At 35.8% G+C, this 17,146-nt stretch overlaps 1 protein-coding gene across 2 annotated transcripts; it reads left to right on the forward strand.

Moving 5' to 3' along the window:
• The first annotated feature begins 241 nt into the window (after positions 1–241).
• Positions 242–14,939, forward strand: LOC113517696 (lysosomal acid glucosylceramidase-like). 2 transcript variants are annotated; one of them, XM_052895938.1, is made up of 12 exons: positions 242–345; positions 5,275–5,399; positions 6,212–6,263; positions 6,747–6,888; positions 8,238–8,394; positions 8,644–8,804; positions 9,857–9,980; positions 11,149–11,262; positions 11,506–11,653; positions 12,468–12,544; positions 13,519–13,805; positions 14,608–14,939. In XM_052895938.1, the coding sequence occupies exons 1-12, from the start codon at positions 258–260 to the stop codon at positions 14,717–14,719; spliced, it is 1,587 nt and encodes a 528-aa protein (XP_052751898.1). In that variant the 5' UTR covers positions 242–257; the 3' UTR covers positions 14,720–14,939. The 2 variants fall into 2 exon arrangements, with proteins under 2 accessions (XP_052751898.1, XP_052751899.1); XM_052895939.1 differs by lacking the exon at positions 242–345 and adding an exon at positions 3,294–3,338.
• Positions 14,940–17,146: the final 2,207 nt, after the last annotated feature.

A 17,146-nucleotide genomic window follows, 5' to 3' on the forward strand; every position in this document is an offset into this window, starting at 1 on the left:
ATTATTTTTGAAAACTTTATCTACCCGTGCAAAGTCGGGTTGGATCGCTAGTGTATTGCAATCTTATAAGAATTACAAAAGCCATACTCGTGTTACCATGTAAATCTTTGCATACGGCTCTTTTACCTTAAACCAAGTAATACTAACGAATGACAGACAATTAATTAAATCGCAAATTAAACAAAGTAACATTTATGTATATAAACAGCTGGCAATGCTTCACATGTGTTACAGTAATAAATGGAAATTCACGAACTATGGGTGCTCACAAAAGTATATATCTAATTTTATTGCTAAATAATTACATATATTTCTTTGTAAATGGTGATGCGTTTCACAATAATGGTAAGTTCTAGTCGGTTTTTTGTTTTTTTTTTATTGTTAAGGAGGCAAACGAGCGGACAGTCCACCTGATGGACAGTGGCTACCGTCGCCCGTGTACACTTGCAACGTGAGAGGAGTCGCTTGTGCGTTGCCGGACTTTTAAATGTTTGTAGACATATTTTTTGAAGGTGTACAGTTCATTAATTATTTATTATTTAAAATCTAAATTCGTGAGTTGGTAAACTTTTAATTTGGTAATGGACTTCTATTTTTTCTTACCAATAAAAAAGTACATGGAAGATATTAAAAAAAAAGTAGGAGATTGTAATAAGCACTAAAAGTTAAATTAATAGTTTTTAATTTTGTGAATCTATCTGTTTGTCTGTTCCGGCATCACGTAAAAATTACTGCACCAACTGCACAGTTCAAACCGATTTCAATAAATCGGTTTTCAATGATGTGTTCCTGGAGGTTTAACTTAAAAACTGGTGTGTTTTATTTTGATACGCAATCCGGAAATGATTTTTGTTTTTTTTTTATTTCTGACATATGCGCGAAGAAAGTAGCGGGTAAAAAGTTAGCATTTAATAAATAAATTAACTTAATAATGGAGTATTAAATTCAACTGACGACGTCAGTTCGAAATGTAAGGCACAGATAAATTAAGAGTATTTTTAGACTGTGATGACACCATAACAGTGGAGATAATGGAATGGGTATGTGGAACTTGCAAATTTTTGTCTTATTATTTTTTTCGTATGTTTAAGTACCTATCCTGTATATACTCATATGATACTTACGAAATTTCTGACATAATATTTTGGCGTACGGCTAAAGACTTCGGTACAGGCTGTTAATAAATGGAAATTAGGTGGACGGATGTTTGTTACTCTTTTACTTAAAAATTACTGAACGGATTGGAGTAAAATTTGGTACACTGATAGGTTATGTCCTAACTTAGCACAAAGGAAACTTCATGTACTAATTCACGCGGGATACAGCTATTATAAAATAAATAAATCACATAGATAATCAATGAGATGTTTAGTAGACACAAAAAGTAGAAAAATTTGAATTTAGAACACGGAATCGTGTATAGATTTTGCTTTCGCATATACGTATGTAGAATTTTGCTCTGAAAAGCAAGCATACGATGTCCGGTTTTGCCAATAAATGAAAGAAAGATAGACAGAAATGGAGAGATTGGGAGGGAGATAGAGAGAGGTCTACGCCTGAAGGTGAATTCGATGAGGGCTGCTATAGTTTTTTGTCCCACGCCCACATACGGGCGTCCTCAGAGAATACGCTGTGACTCCAATGGATTATGCGTTGCCATTCTTAAAATTACGTGCTACACTAAGCTACTATACTACTATTATTTAATTATTTATTAAAACTTTCTTGCACAGTGATATTCTATTTACATTTGGCAGACTTATCTCCGTATTATGTCTCAATTTCGCGTAATTTTATTTCCATATTCCATCCTTCAATCTGAAACACAATTATATAAGTAATAGCATGCAAGCACAGCTGTTTCGTGGCAAAGACTCGACACGTAATGTTTTTTTACAGACAATTACATTATCTATTTAAATGTATGAATGAATAAATGGTTATAATAGGCGACGGTTTACACTTTCCATCAGGTAGGCCGTCAGCTTGTTTGCCATTCTAAGTTGTATAAAAAAAAATTACACTCCACAAAAGGTAGTAAGAACTAACAGCTTAAGATGCACTCAAATATTTAAGACCGTTTTTGTGAGAGATTGGTGCAATAGGTTTTGAAAAGTCCTGCGTTACAAGTCCTCAGTTTCCCATTTTTTTTTACCCGTCGCCTATAGACATGAGCAGTACCATGAACATAACAGAGTATACTGTTTCGCCCATGATACCCCCATGCGTTGCCATTCCTTAGGACTCATGTGTTACATCTCCGTATTCACTGCCATTCACTTATTAGGTTGCCTCCAATTTCAAAATTTTAAACTTTTTGAATTCGGATGTTATTCCTCTGTACCCTGTAAATTCACTACTATATCCCACCCTTCAAACCGAAACACAGTCATGCAAACACAACTGCTTCACGGTAGAAACACGAATGGGACAGAGATGCACAAGCAAATGACTTTTGTACAGTCTCTCTCTGGCATCATCATCGTCTACATGGACTACATAAATATAAGGCAACCAATTAATATTACAATACACAGATAACAATAAAAATGTGTAACCGTTTTACTTACCCAGAGGGAGACTTTGTACAAAAGTCAATTACCTCTGTCCCATTCGTGTTTTTACCGCGAAGCAGTTGTGTTTGCATGGCTGTGTTTCGGTTTGAAGGGTGGAATATAGCAGTGAATTTACAGGGTACAGAGGAATAACACCCGAATTCAAATTATATATATATATATATATATATATATATATATATATATATATATATATATATATATATATATATATATATATATATATATATATATATATATATATATATATATATATATAGTTATAGCATTAATTTACAGATTACAGAGGAATACCATCTGAATCCTCAGGAATGGCAACGCATGGAGGATATCATGGACGAAACAGAATACTCTGTCATGTCCATGGTACTGCTCATGTCTATAGGCAACGGTTACCACTTTCCATCAGGTGGGCCGTCAGCTTGTTTGACATACTAAGTTGTATAAAAAAAACCTGTTTTTCAAGTAATAAAAACTTCTTTGTAACAAAAAGTAATTAAACCACCTAATAGGTAATAGATTTGTAAAAATAAAAAAAAACTATTCTTTATTAAGCACGAAAAGGATGTAATATAGTATATTAAAACAGAACGTAAAATTAGAAAAGGCGGCCTTATCGCTAAATAATTGGCCAAAAGTAGAACTCACGAAATACTTATTTAAGTTGTTTTTAATGGATGACAATGCAATGGTATTTTTATTTACATTATCGGTATTCGCTGGCGGGGCATCAGTGAGACATGACGGCGAGGATGAAAGCAGGTCAGTTAGCCCATTGTGACGAAGACCAACAACAATTAATCACGATGGTTTCCAGGAAAACCGTGTAGAGGTCGACCGTATAGGGTATATTGTATTGTAAATATACATACACACATATATATCTGTCACGCCTGTCTCCCATTAGGGTAGGCAGAAGCAATGGAACGCCAAATGCTTCGATTCAAAAAAACCTCTTTCGCTTGTATTGTAAATGTATGTATGTATATATATATCCTTTATATATTCTTTATTACACTTGAACAAAAGATACAGTGTTTAGTTTAACAACTTGTTAGCAAGGGAGGTCTTATCTCTAAAAGAGATCTCTTCCAGCTGCAGTACAGTTAGAGAGGAAATAATTAATTGGCGGGTAATCTAGTGCACGGAAGGTACAGGTAAAAATAATCTAAATAAAACAAACATACACAAATTGTAAATAAATAACTAAAATGTATGTATGTATGTGACTGTGCTGTCAAACTATTTCTTTTTTACGATATTTATGATGGTAAATAAGCTGCGGCTGCTGACGGTAACTGGTAACCGTTGCTTATAGACATAAATAGCACTATGGACAATACAGAAGGAATGCCTTGTAATATTAATGCTATATTCCACACTTCAAACTGAAACAGCTGTCCGAAGAGAGCTGATTTATGGTACAACTGCTTTATGGTATGGATGAAGCTGAAATATCCATGTATAGACAACTTTGAAGAAAATTTTTACTTTGCCACTTTATATAGGGAACTCTGTGTAAAACGTTTTTCAATAATTATCAATTTCGACTATATAGATTCTGCGATAATAAGATAAATGTTAAATTGCTCTTTAACTGCTTATAATACAGTGGGTTAATTAACGTAACTCGTTCCTTAAAACTCCTTAAAAATTCCATTAAATAAAATTTCGAAATTTGCAACTCAATTTTCAACTCAACTCATACTAAAATCAGTCCAGTAAATGGAGTATTACGTTAAGTTCGTCGTAAATCCTACTATAATAGTCCAAAGAAACGAAATTTTAACATTTTTTAATACTATGTATTATGAAATTTTAATATTAAATTTTTGTCTTGTTAGGTCCCGAAATTTTGGATTTTTTTCATGGGAGGCCCTCTGGTACTAGTATCCATTAATAGAAAAATATTCTAGAATTTTTTTGAGTCTCCATAAAAATTCTTGGAAAAAAATATGTCAAAAAAAAAATTAAAAAAAAGTTCTCGAAAAGCAGAACAACCTGTATGTGTATCAAAGTTACACAGTACAAGGTATGTACACATATTATAATAACAACATGTATTTATGTGATGCCATAAATACAGCTTGTTCTTTTATTTCAAGACTTTTAATTTATTTTTTATGTATATTTTAGATTTTTTTTTCTAGGAAACTAAATTTTTTTTTAAGTCTTATTATTTATTACTAACACTAGTTTTAAAGAATGGGTTACGTTAATTAATATATTGAATATAAGATATATCTCGCGTAACGTATTTATAATTAATTTCCCGAGGAGGCGTGGTCTCTTAAAAAGCATATATGTACAGTTAGGCACGTCTTTATTCTTCATTAGCATCTTGGCCACCCCAAGATCCTAATCAGACAAAACTGGGCGATCAAGGCTTCCCTTTCCCCCCTTAAATACGCCTATAACTTTTACCCGCGTGAATCAAAGTATCAAAAGTTAAGTTAGGAATCGAGTGTAATTTAAACGTGTACCAAAAATTTGTATGTGTACATATTGTTAAACTTTATAATCTGTATCATTCTTTAAAGAGAACAATAAAGAGTTTTCATTTATTCATTCAAACTTCATTGAAATTTGTTGCGCCATTTAAGTATAACTGAGTAACAAACATCGAAATATTTTTACAAATCATCATATTTATAATATTAGTTCATTACGACTTTAAAATGACCTGGTGATTGTACAGATAAAGCATGTAGAGCGCGGAGGGCGAACGATTCTGTGGTGTGCGTGTGCACTGCGGACTATTGCGATGAAATCACAAGAGAGGTCCCGCAGACTGGACAGTACTTCGCATACACATCGTCACAGGTACGTGCTTTTACGTATATACTTTTTATTAATCTTTCTTTATCGTGCTGAATTCCAGTTGTATTCATCAGGATGAGCTAACTGACTTGCTTTTTCATTCTCATCTGTCATCTCTCACTGTTACCCTTCCATTACCATTCATTAAAAAAAAATCCCTAGTATTGCACGTGTCCACACAGGCTACAGTAACCGTTTACCATCCGACGAGCTGTATGCTTGTTTGCCATCTTTGTGGTATAAAAAAATATGTAACAAAATTGTAATTGGACTATGTCTGTATATGGAAGATAATATGAGGGGTCACAATAAATCCAACAGAGGCCAAAAAGATTTTTTTCTAATTTTATCTGTCTGACTTTATGTTTAAGTTTTTTAAGGGGAAAAATGTTGGGACACTTGATACGACACGACGAACTTATGAACATTATAATAGAAGCTAAGATAGAAGGAAGGAGGGGAAAAGGGAGACCGAGACATAGTAACATCAGGCAGATCAAGGAAGGAACTGGTGTTGAGTCGTACCAAGAGGGGAAGAGACTCGCTGAAAATCGTAGTGAGTGGCAAGAGCTCCACCGACAAGAGCGCAGCTCTTAAATAGGATAGAGATAGAGACTTTATGTTCATTCCGAAATCTCGCAAAAGCTATTGCACCAAAATGGATACAGTTTTCACAGTTGTATCACTGAAGGTAACTCCAAAATCTGGTTGGTGGATGTTTCATCTTGAGACATTTTTATGAATAAGAGGGTTAATTTGTAACCATTAGAAGGTAAAATTAGTAGAGACATGAATTATAAAATTATAATTTCCAGGGTGGACTTAGATTCTCGAAAAGCACAGGTTCGTTGCAGAATTCCAATTCGGGTACGTACCTACCTAAATAATTATTTTACGTATTTTTTTAAATTAATGATAGATAACGAAGAATCTTGCTGTGTGATCTCGGTATAAAATAGGTATAATAATAATTACATTCTTGTGGGTATCATAAGAGGAAAATTAATGGTCCAGGGATAGGCAGCAGCCATTTTGATCTCATTAAAAAAAAGTTAAAAAATTAGTAGTGACAGCTTCTCTTATTCATAAAAAACAAAACCAAAACCTTCTACAAGTCTATTTTAACCACTACACTGTTTTGTCACTTTCATTCAAATTGAGAATATAGCACAAAAGAAAGAGATAAAACAGTTTAATAGCTAAAATAAGTTTGTGACACATTGTATGTCTTTATGAATAAGAGGGTACGTCTGATTGTTGATGTCTGTTGATTTGTTACCACTTTATAGAGTAAATATTAAAGAGTAAAGGATGAAACTAGAACGTTTTAATATAACTTTTTAATTACAGATAACAGAACAGATACGATATTAGTCCTGGACCCCACCATACAATATCAAAGCATACAAGGATTTGGTGGAGGAGTTACAGACACTGTCGGAATAAACTGGGTCGCGCTGAAAAATGAAACTTTGCAGCATTATCTTATAAAGTAATAATTCATCTCTTTTAATTATACTAGGGACCCGCCCTGGTTTTCACGGGTGCAACGCAGCACAATTTGGGTGCCGAACGTTAACACTAGGCTCCGAGTAGCGACTTGTTCATTTATGCCTGAAGATGCCTCGTTTAGACGTAAAACACGTGTCGGGAAATGTGCGTGAACAAAATGGCAGTGCGAGATAGTTGGCTAATATGGAAGGTTGTGGAATTTCTAATAGTAATAGTGGTGGTCAATCTTCGAGTGCTGGCAGTTGCACACAAATCAATGGTAGCGGATTAAATAAATTGGGGTAGCCATTTGCCACTTGTCTAGGAGGACTGTTTTATCTGTAATCGTATTTGCAGGTCCAATTAACTGAAATTGTAAAACGCGCAGAGGAGTTTTTATTCTACTGAATTAGGTATTATTTTGTGGAAGTCCATTAAAATTATTTTGTTTAATTCAATACATATTAAATAATTATTTAAATGTTGACAGTCGAACTTATAGTTATGATATTGGAATAATGCTAATCAACTAATCAGAGGATTTCCTCTCGGAAATGCTCAGGCTGCGGAATGAGCTCCCTGCCGAGCTTTTTCCTAGAGACTACAGTATGGGGTTCTACAAAAAGAGTGTATTAAGGTTTATTCAGGATCGGCAAAATGCACGTGACACCCTTGATGTTGGGGGCGTCTATAGGCTACAGGACCGTTTACTATCAGACGGGCTTGTAGTACCTTCGTAGTAAGTACACGCACTTAAAATATTTTTTTTTAAGTGCTTGTATTCGTAATGAGTATTTATAATAGTAATTTGTCTTGTAGTCCCAGCAGAGAATGGGCCAACTTTTCTTTTTCCGTAGATGTCGTAAGAGGCGACTAAGGCAACTTAATGGTTAAGGTATGGACAGCGGTGTTCCTCTTAAAATATCAATAAAAGCCTGACTGCGTATGCCAACTCGCCTACCAAGCGTCGTAACTACTGGCAAACCCCTCTTATGGAGTAAACCCATGTTCAGCAGTAGACAGTTAATGACTGATATGATGATGAGGGGGGAGGGGAGGGATTGTTAGTAATGGTAGGTTAGTCCCCATTGCTATTAATATATCTCATCAGGTCGATCTCCACGCAGTTCCCCCTGGAAACCATAGTGACAAATTTATTGTTGAATTCGTCATGATGGCCTAACTGACCTGCCTTCTTATCCTCACCTATCATCTCTTACTAGTGCCCCGCTAGTGTAAACCTATAACGCAGGCGGGGTTACCATTCTATTATCATCCATAAAAAAAAGATATGATGATTACGATAGTTTGGATTCGTAATAACTCCCTTGTACCACGTTCTGTTTGCAGTTCATATTTTGGAGCTACCGGTATAGAATACAACATAATACGTACGCCAATTGGTGGCAGCGATTTTTCTATTCGTCCGTACACATTGCAAGACTATCCTGAAAATGACGCGTCACTCAGCAATTTCTCACTAGCCTACGAAGATTACAATTATAAGGTAATGTACTCCTTCTAATTTTACCAGAGGTAGACTTTGTACAAAAGTCGTTTGCTTGGGCATCTTTGTCCCATTCGTGTTTCTACCGTGAATCAGTTGTGTTTGCATGGCTGTATTTCGGTGGGATATGGCAGTAAACTTACAGGGTACAGAGGAATAACACCTGATCCTGTTTTAAGAGGGACGCTAGTTCAATAGTATTTCGTTAAATATGAAATAATGGCAAATTAAGTAAAAATATATTTTCAGATACCCGTAATAAAGGCGAGTATAGCTTTGGCGACCGCTCCAGTCCAAATCATAGCTTCGTGCTGGTCACCGCCAACCTGGATGAAGCACGTGCACAACATAACCGGAACTAGCCAACTCAGGGATAAATTTTCTCAGACCTATGCTGATTATCATTTGAAGTTAGTATGCTTTGTGATTGAGTAATGATCTTATTATAATCCTGAAGGTGGTTAGTTTAGTGGGCTATAATTAGTCCAATAAACTTAGCCTGTTCCAGAATTTCACACGAAAAGAGTCATCTTCTACTGCAAAGTCCACCACCCGCGCCCACACCAGGTTCGATTAACTTACCGTCTATACCGGGTCCCATATCTAAGATTGGGTTCCATTGGGGTCCGATGGGGTTCATTAAATAGGTCATCACCCGTTTTGATATTGTCCACGCCGGGTTCACCGGGTCCGATATCTATATATTGGATTGCTAATGACAAAATGTGAATTTAGTTTAATAAAATTAATTAAAATACTAAAATTAATTCTGAATTTGGTGTAAGTGCATACTATAGTTTCCTGGGTCGTCTATACATGGAAACCCTGGGGCCAGATCCCAGGGTTCGTCTCAAAGTATGTCGTGAGGTTTTAGTGAGAAAAAATTATACGCATCCCTTTTGCTTTTCCCTCAGCAGTTGGGCCGGATTTTGGAAAATTTTTTCACTTAAAAAACCGGTGGACACTATAGTTATGTCTTCCGGTAGTTTACATTGGGAGTCCAGAGATCCAACTATGCGTCTCTAGTTATGTCGTGTGGCTTTAGTGGGTTTTACCAATACATTGCTTCTGTCCTCCCTCCGGTAGTTGGGACGGTCTTTTAAAGATTTAGTCACGATAAAAGAAAGGTGCATTCTATGTACAGTTACTTAGAACAACTATCAAAAAATAGATTTTACTATAGCCATAATATAAGTAGTCGCAAGTTAAACAAATAAATATGTAATGCACTTTTATGAATATTAATATATATTAATTATAGGCGCTAAAAATATCAATACGAAGACAAACCTTATTGTTTTTACTTTGTACATATTTTTGGTGTCAGCCAATTTGATGTACAAGCTCTGATTCGAGAGTTTGTTCATCGCCATTGACAACTCGCAGAAGATGGATGAGATAAGCTGGTCCGCTGGTCCACTGTATGCTACAGACATTTCAGTTTTTCTAATTTTAATTTTAGATTCCTGGAAAGTTATGCGCGAGAGAATTTAACAATATGGGCATTAACAACCACGAACGAGCCGCTCAGTGGGATCATGTCATTGGGCAAAGCTAACAGACTTGGTTGGACTACACAGAAGATGGTACATTCACATAGTGTTTCTTTTAAACATACATCATATAGGTATTATATAGGTGAATAGAAATCAATGGCATTCTCATAATGTTTTCACAATGAAAGGTGAGCCTAAAGATTACAATACTTTTGAGCTTCTCATGGTAAGTAGAGAGTTAAACGAGCCATATTAAAATGGTAAGAAGATTTTTTAAGTAGGTCATTTTACAATCCATATGGTAAGGGGGGGGGGGGTGTAATAAGTATCAATATCTTTACATTCTAGTTAAAATATCTATACATATATTAGCTCAAAAATAAACATATTTGATATTGGTTATCCAATATATAATATCGAAAAGAAGAACTTGCTCGTAATGTTTATATGTAGGTATACGATTGGTATGGGCGATATCGTAATAGTGGTTATGAATGTGTAGAAGAACTCAATATATAGATATCGGATATTACGAGTACTTATCTCTGCTATACGGATTCTTTATATTTGAGAAAAATGTCCAATTTGGAAAATGCATAACACCTTAGTCCTCAGAAATGGCAACACATAATGGGTATCGGGAGGGACACAATATACTCTATTATATCAATGTTACTGCTCATGTCTATAGGCGATGGTTACCACTTTCCATCAGGTGGACCGTTAGTTTGTTTGCTATTCTATTTGCCAAGTTACATATAAAAAAAGTATCATTGATAGAACAGAATACATATCTATATGAAATTTGTGTGTGTGGGACATCCGTTTTCATCAAAATTCATATCGTATATACAAAATGTGGCTTATATTTTGTTAAAACATACACATAGGGATTCATCTGTCGTCCATTTTCTTCATATTTTTCCATGCCGTTTACGTGCATCGACTCGCTGCAACACTTCATGGCGTTACTTCGTGGGGGATCGTTCAATATTGTGTTTGATTTTTCTTGCGTAAGCTATGTGACCAGACCGTTGTCCATTTAATTAAAAATTTTGTTATTTTAGTTCTAAATATATTTATGTTTCGGATTTTACCGCGCAGTGAAATCACCCTCCAAGCCTTTACAAAACGCCCCCATTTTTTCTAGGTCTCTTACCGCCCCCCTTTAGGCCTGCAGCGCATACAAGGGAGCGTTATCACCCACTTTGGGAAAGTCTGTCATAGAGTATAGATCATATTTTTTGCAAAATTTCAGGGTCGGTGGATAGCCAATAACTTCGGCCCGACGATAAGAAACTCATCTTTTAGCAATATAAAAATAATTGCTGGGGATGATCAGCGCTTTAGTCTGATTTTGTGGTATAATATCGTAAGTATGAAATTAAAAACATAAACGTAACTAAACAAATGTAAAAAGTTGTGCAAGTCTTGGTCAACAAAGTGTACCGACAGTTTTTTTTTGGTTTATACTAGGTTCCGTGATAGATTTTAAGTTATAAATAATTAACGCATGATTATTATGATCTGTATATTTCAGTCCACTGTTGGATATGACCGTATTATCTCTTTAATAATGTTTCAATATTTTGATTTTATATTGCACTATATTTAGGTGATTCAAGAGGTCCCAGAAGCTGACAAGTACATAGATGGTTTAGCGGTGCATTTTTACTTCGACGAACTGTCTCCACCCGAGATACTTACCAAAGCAACAGAGGATCATCCTGATAAGTTCATCCTCGCCACGGAGGCTAGTAATGGTACCGTCAAATTTATTACTACATACTTTCATATGACCGCCAAAAGTAGGAGGATTAATTTTTGGATGTTTTATGAAAGTCGAATTCTTGGTGTAATGACATGTAAATTTTAAAGATTTATCCCTTCAATAAATCGAATCTAATCGAATTATTGAAGGGATGTTGGCAGCACATTCAATTTATTTTTAAATACACAAAACATGTGCAGTCGCCTGGCTTTAGACCAGCCTCGCCAAATCAATGAAATTACAAAATGCTAACTTAGAATGATGTTAAAAAATGTTAATCGTATACTTTATAGAAGTGATTAATATAGTGTAATATATTATTAATATAACAGTATACTCTGTTATGTCCATGGTACTGCTCATGTCTATAGGTAACGGTTACCACTTTTCATCAGGTGGGTCGTCAGCTTGTTTGACATTCTAAATTGTATAAAAAGAAACTGTATGTTGCTAGAGATGGAACTGCTAAATTCCATTCCTCTCCCAATACAGTAGAAAATATATTTTTTTAAATAGCAACAAGCTGACAGCCCACCTGATGGAAAATAGGAACCGTTATTGTCTATAGATGTGAATAGCGTACATACATACATTACATAATATACAGTGTTACCTAAGATGTTTCTCAAATGTGGCCATACCACTGAGTCCACCCAGAAGGAAATTTGTTTTGATGTGTAAACTAATGTGTAAGGGTTGCCACAAGAGAGTTAAATAAATAAAAAAAAAAATACATTCATGATAATTCAATTAGTGTTCTGTGACCCTACAGTCTTGTTATAAATATAAAATTTTGTTGTTTCCAGGCGTAGGTCCAACGATACCGGCCGTCGTTTTAGGGTCATGGGATCGAGCACAGAAGTATATTAAGGATATTATAGAGGTATTAATTTTTTCCATTTATCAATTTATCATAAGTTTCCCCCTTGGGGGATTTTGCTAGTAGTTGTTACGCTTGAATTGTTAAACGCAGTTTGATGATGCAGGCTTTGATGATGTTTAAAGAAGGACGCTGCTGATATATTTATGACTAATCCTTGTGAAAGTAACAGGAATATTGTAAAGTGCGTACCACCTCCGTCGAAAATATCCTATGAAGAACCTGTATTAGTATTTCTGTTTTTTACTGAAAAGAACCCGCAAGAATTTTTGTTTATTTATTATATTATTAACAGTTTATTAACTTAACAGTTTGTGACCATAATTAGCATCGAGTTCAATTTATATGTATTGTTCAATGTAGAATAAACAAGTAAATATGACACCAGAGAAGCAGTACTGTATACTGGATCGTCCATCATACTCGTGAACGGTCACAAGTATGATGGATGAACCAGCAATTATTGCACTTAACCATACATTAGTTGTGTGATAATTATAATTACACATTGTTAAGTGATTGACAAAAAGAAACTTGACTTTAATTACAACAAAACCAGTTGTTATAATTTAAAATGTAAACTACTGAATCGATTTTTAATAAAATTTCTATGGAACTAATCTGTAAGCACGACGTACGTACGTTGTGGCCTTGCACGTACGCGCACGACGCTTAACGAACGTACTCGTGTCTCGCCCCACTGTGCTGGTGCGCGCGCGTAAACAACACATGCGCGCGCGCACATTGTCACAGCAGCAGTACTGGCACGCCGTGCATCCTTTTAGATAAAAAAAAAAAAATTCCAATCGGTTTACAACTGACGGAGTAATGAGGCAAAAACCAAAAAAAATAATACAACCGAAATAAGACCCTGTTTCTTTTTGAAGTGGGTTGAAAATTATCAATTTGAGTCAGGTGCTAGATGTATGGCATTTATTACAAAATGAAATACTCAAAAGTTTAATTTATCCTTTCAGGATCTCAACTATAATGTAGTAGGCTGGGTTGATTGGAATATAGCTTTGGATGAGCAGGGTGGTCCAACGTATATAAATAACTGCATTGATTCTCCTATCATCGTGAACGCACAGAGGGGAGAGTTTGTCAAACAGCCCATGTTCTACGCTCTGGGGCATTTCTCCAAGTTCTTACCGCGTGGCTCGAGGAGGATAAATGTTAGCGCCACTTATCCTGACTCCACTCCCCTGGATAACGTCGCTTTTCTTACACCGAGGAACACTATTGTTGTCGTAGTGTATAATGAGTTAGTATGCTTACATTTTTATGTATTACCAGATTTTTTCCGCTACTTCGCATGCATGTTTTAAGATAAGTCGCGAACGTAATGAAATAGACCCTTTTGATGACTCCTAGGCCCTCACCAATACTGTATTTATCCAAGGCTCACAATTAAATTCATTGAGGGTAGGTTGCGGTAGAAAAATGAGTAAATGCGATGTTCTTAGAATGGATGATGTTTCATAATGAAAGATGAATTTATTCAAGATGTTTACAGGTACAAACTCTATTATTTGAGACGATATAAAGCAAAATATACAAATAAGATTTTTAAATGAGTAAGTTCGGTGCATACGTGATAAGCGCATGAGATGTCACAACGAAGTTAGACGCGCTGCCAAAACGCTGCGGTCACAGACGGCCGCTATCTTCATGCAATTTTATTTAGGGTGTTGCCGCATTATTCATAGGCGGAGCGAATAATATATTATTATAATATATTTGTGAATATTTTCCGCTACAATCTCAAGAAAAAACGTAAATTAGATTTTAAGTTAGATCTTCTGGAATTTGGTGCAGTCGTTTTTGCATGACGTCGGAACAAACATATTGCATCATGGGGTGGGCACCATACAATTCTGGCTTGTGCGCAGATCATCCAGCCTACCCTTAAATATAGGGATATATCTCACCGTCCAAACCGTAACAGTTATTTAAACACAGGTAATTACTTGCAGCCGTAATTGGAGTGGGACAGAGATACCAAATCAAATAATATTTGTATAAAGTCTTCTTCTGGTAAAAATAATAATTATAAATGTTCACAGAGTCGACCAAACTAGGGCAGTGAGAATTCGTCTGGGCAACCAGGAAGCGTTCCTGTCCATCGAACCTCAATCGATTGCCACCGTGGAGTTTCCTTACTCTCAGGCTTCCTAGATAATCGGAACTTTTCCGATTATTCAAATATTTGTTTCTTAGCAAATCAAGATAGTAAAAATATTAGTAAAGTTTAATTTTCAATCAACTTCAATATGAAGGTAGTTCTCAAGTCGGTTGTTTTCCTCGTAACTGCGTTAGTTATAAACCGATTTGGAAAATTATTTTTTCATGTAAATGTAATTTCCTTACAGATATATTGTATAACATATTCTATTAATAAAATATTTTATTGTAATAAATAATGGAATTTGGAGATTTTTTCATTTCTATATTCCTTTATAGGCTAAACGTAACGTGTACTTAGTACATGTAAAATTTAAACTTTGAAGTTTGTGAGATTGCCTTAGAATTACCTTAGAAGTACCTTAGAATTTTGATGATCGACGAGACATTTGCTGACAAAATTAAAGAGATTTGACTTAAAAAAAAATATATATATTTTAATGAACTTAGAGGTTTTATCAAATATATCAGCTAATTGCCATTTAGTTGGCCTATACTCGCAATATCGTCATGTGGTCTCGGCTTAGTAAGCTACTCCTACCTTTCTAGTGGGTATCGTAAGAGGTGACTAAGGGAATTTAATGGTCGATGGATGGGCAGCAGCGTCCCTCTTAAAACATCACGGAAAGGCTAACCGTGCTTGTCAAGCATGGCAACCCGTCTACTAACTGTGGCAACTACTAGCAAAACCCCCAATAGTGGACAGTTAATGGCTGAAACAATACGATATAAGTTTTTTTTTGTACAACTTAGAATGGCAAACAAATTGACGGCCCACCTGATGGAAAGTGGTAACCGTTGCCTGTAGACATGAGCAGTAGTACCATGGACATAACAGAGTATACTGTTTCGCCCATGATACCCCCCAAGCGTTGTCATTTCTGAGTACTCAGGTGTTATTCCTCTGTACCCAGTAAATTCACGCCATATCCTACCCTATAAACCGAAACACAGCCATGCAAACATAGCTGCTTATCGGTTGAAACACGAATGGGACAGAGATACCCAAGCAATCGACTTTTGTACAAAGTCTCCCTCTGGTAGTGACATGTTGCTCCCATTTTTCTCTATGAGAATGGTATTACGTTAACGCGCCAGTCAAGCGTGACAACTACTAGCAAAACCGCTCCAATGATAAAAAAAGAAGAAAACGACCCTCAGTCCCCGGCGGCTCTGCTATTCCTGACAAAAGTATCGGTCATGGTAAAGGATGAGCAGGGGTGCTAAGAATCTCTAGCAGAGATTCCGCGACCAACCAAAACGCAACAGGTAAATCTAAAGATGAACATGGGCAAGACTGACATCATATTTAACGTCCATGTCACATCTACACCGGTTACGATTGACAACACTACGCTCTAAGTTGTCCGAATAGATAAGTTCAACTTCGACCGAGAGGTCAACCGATGAATCCAACTCGGCTGGGCAACGTTCGGAAAATTACGCCACATCTTTTCATCAAAAATACGTCAAGGTTTAATGACGAAAGTTTTTAACCAGTGCGTGTTGCCAGTGTTGACTTATGGTACCGAAACATCGTCTTACACGATTGCTCGTATGCAAAAGCTTTAAATTACTTAGCGGACAAGGGAGAGGGTTATGCTCGGAGATTTTTGCGTGATAGAATTCGAAACAAGGATATCTGTAAAAGAACCAAAGTAACCAATATAGCCCGAAAGATAAGCAAGCTGAAGTGACAATATGCTGGTCATCTAGTTCGAAGAACCGACAACCGATGATAAAGGAAGGTTTTTGAGTGGCGACCGCATACGGTTAAACGCAGTGTAGGACAACCCCCTATTTGATGTAGTGACGACCACAAATGCATTGCAGGCAGTCAGCTGATGCAGGTGGCTCAGGACCGTTCCTTATGGCAGTCTATGGGAGAGGCCTATGTTCAGCAGTTGACGGATAATGGCTGAAATGATGATGATGATGATGATGATGATAAGAATTTATTTCCTAAAACACAAAGTACTTGTTTATAAGTATTATTATAAATACGTAGTAAATTTTTCCACCACGGTTAATCAATATTTTAAAACTAAAATAATATTTTTCGTTTATTTTATATTCGTATTTCTTTTGTTTGATATATGAGTACAAGTGGAAGCCAATGTAAAAAATATATAGCATAAGTTCCGTATCGAATCTGCATATTCGTGTTTGTTCATAAATATTTAAACATCATAAATTATGAATCTTTAATAATTGAGAAGCTTTGTAATTACTTACGGGGGTTATTCTATGATACTATTCTTTAAACCGTCAAGGTTTCAATTTGGCAAAACTTGGTCTAATTTAACCCCTCTAAGACACAAGCTTTCACCGCTAAAAAGAAAAGACCATTTGCTATGGCCCCACAGTTCCAGGACATGTTTCTTAACATCTCTAAAAGCATTGGGATCCTTGGTGTCGACA

Source organism: Galleria mellonella, unplaced genomic scaffold (assembly GCF_026898425.1).
Source record: "Galleria mellonella isolate WM207_F2 unplaced genomic scaffold, CSIRO_AGI_GalMel_v1 utg312, whole genome shotgun sequence".
NCBI classification, from domain to species: Eukaryota; Metazoa; Arthropoda; class Insecta; order Lepidoptera; family Pyralidae; genus Galleria; species Galleria mellonella.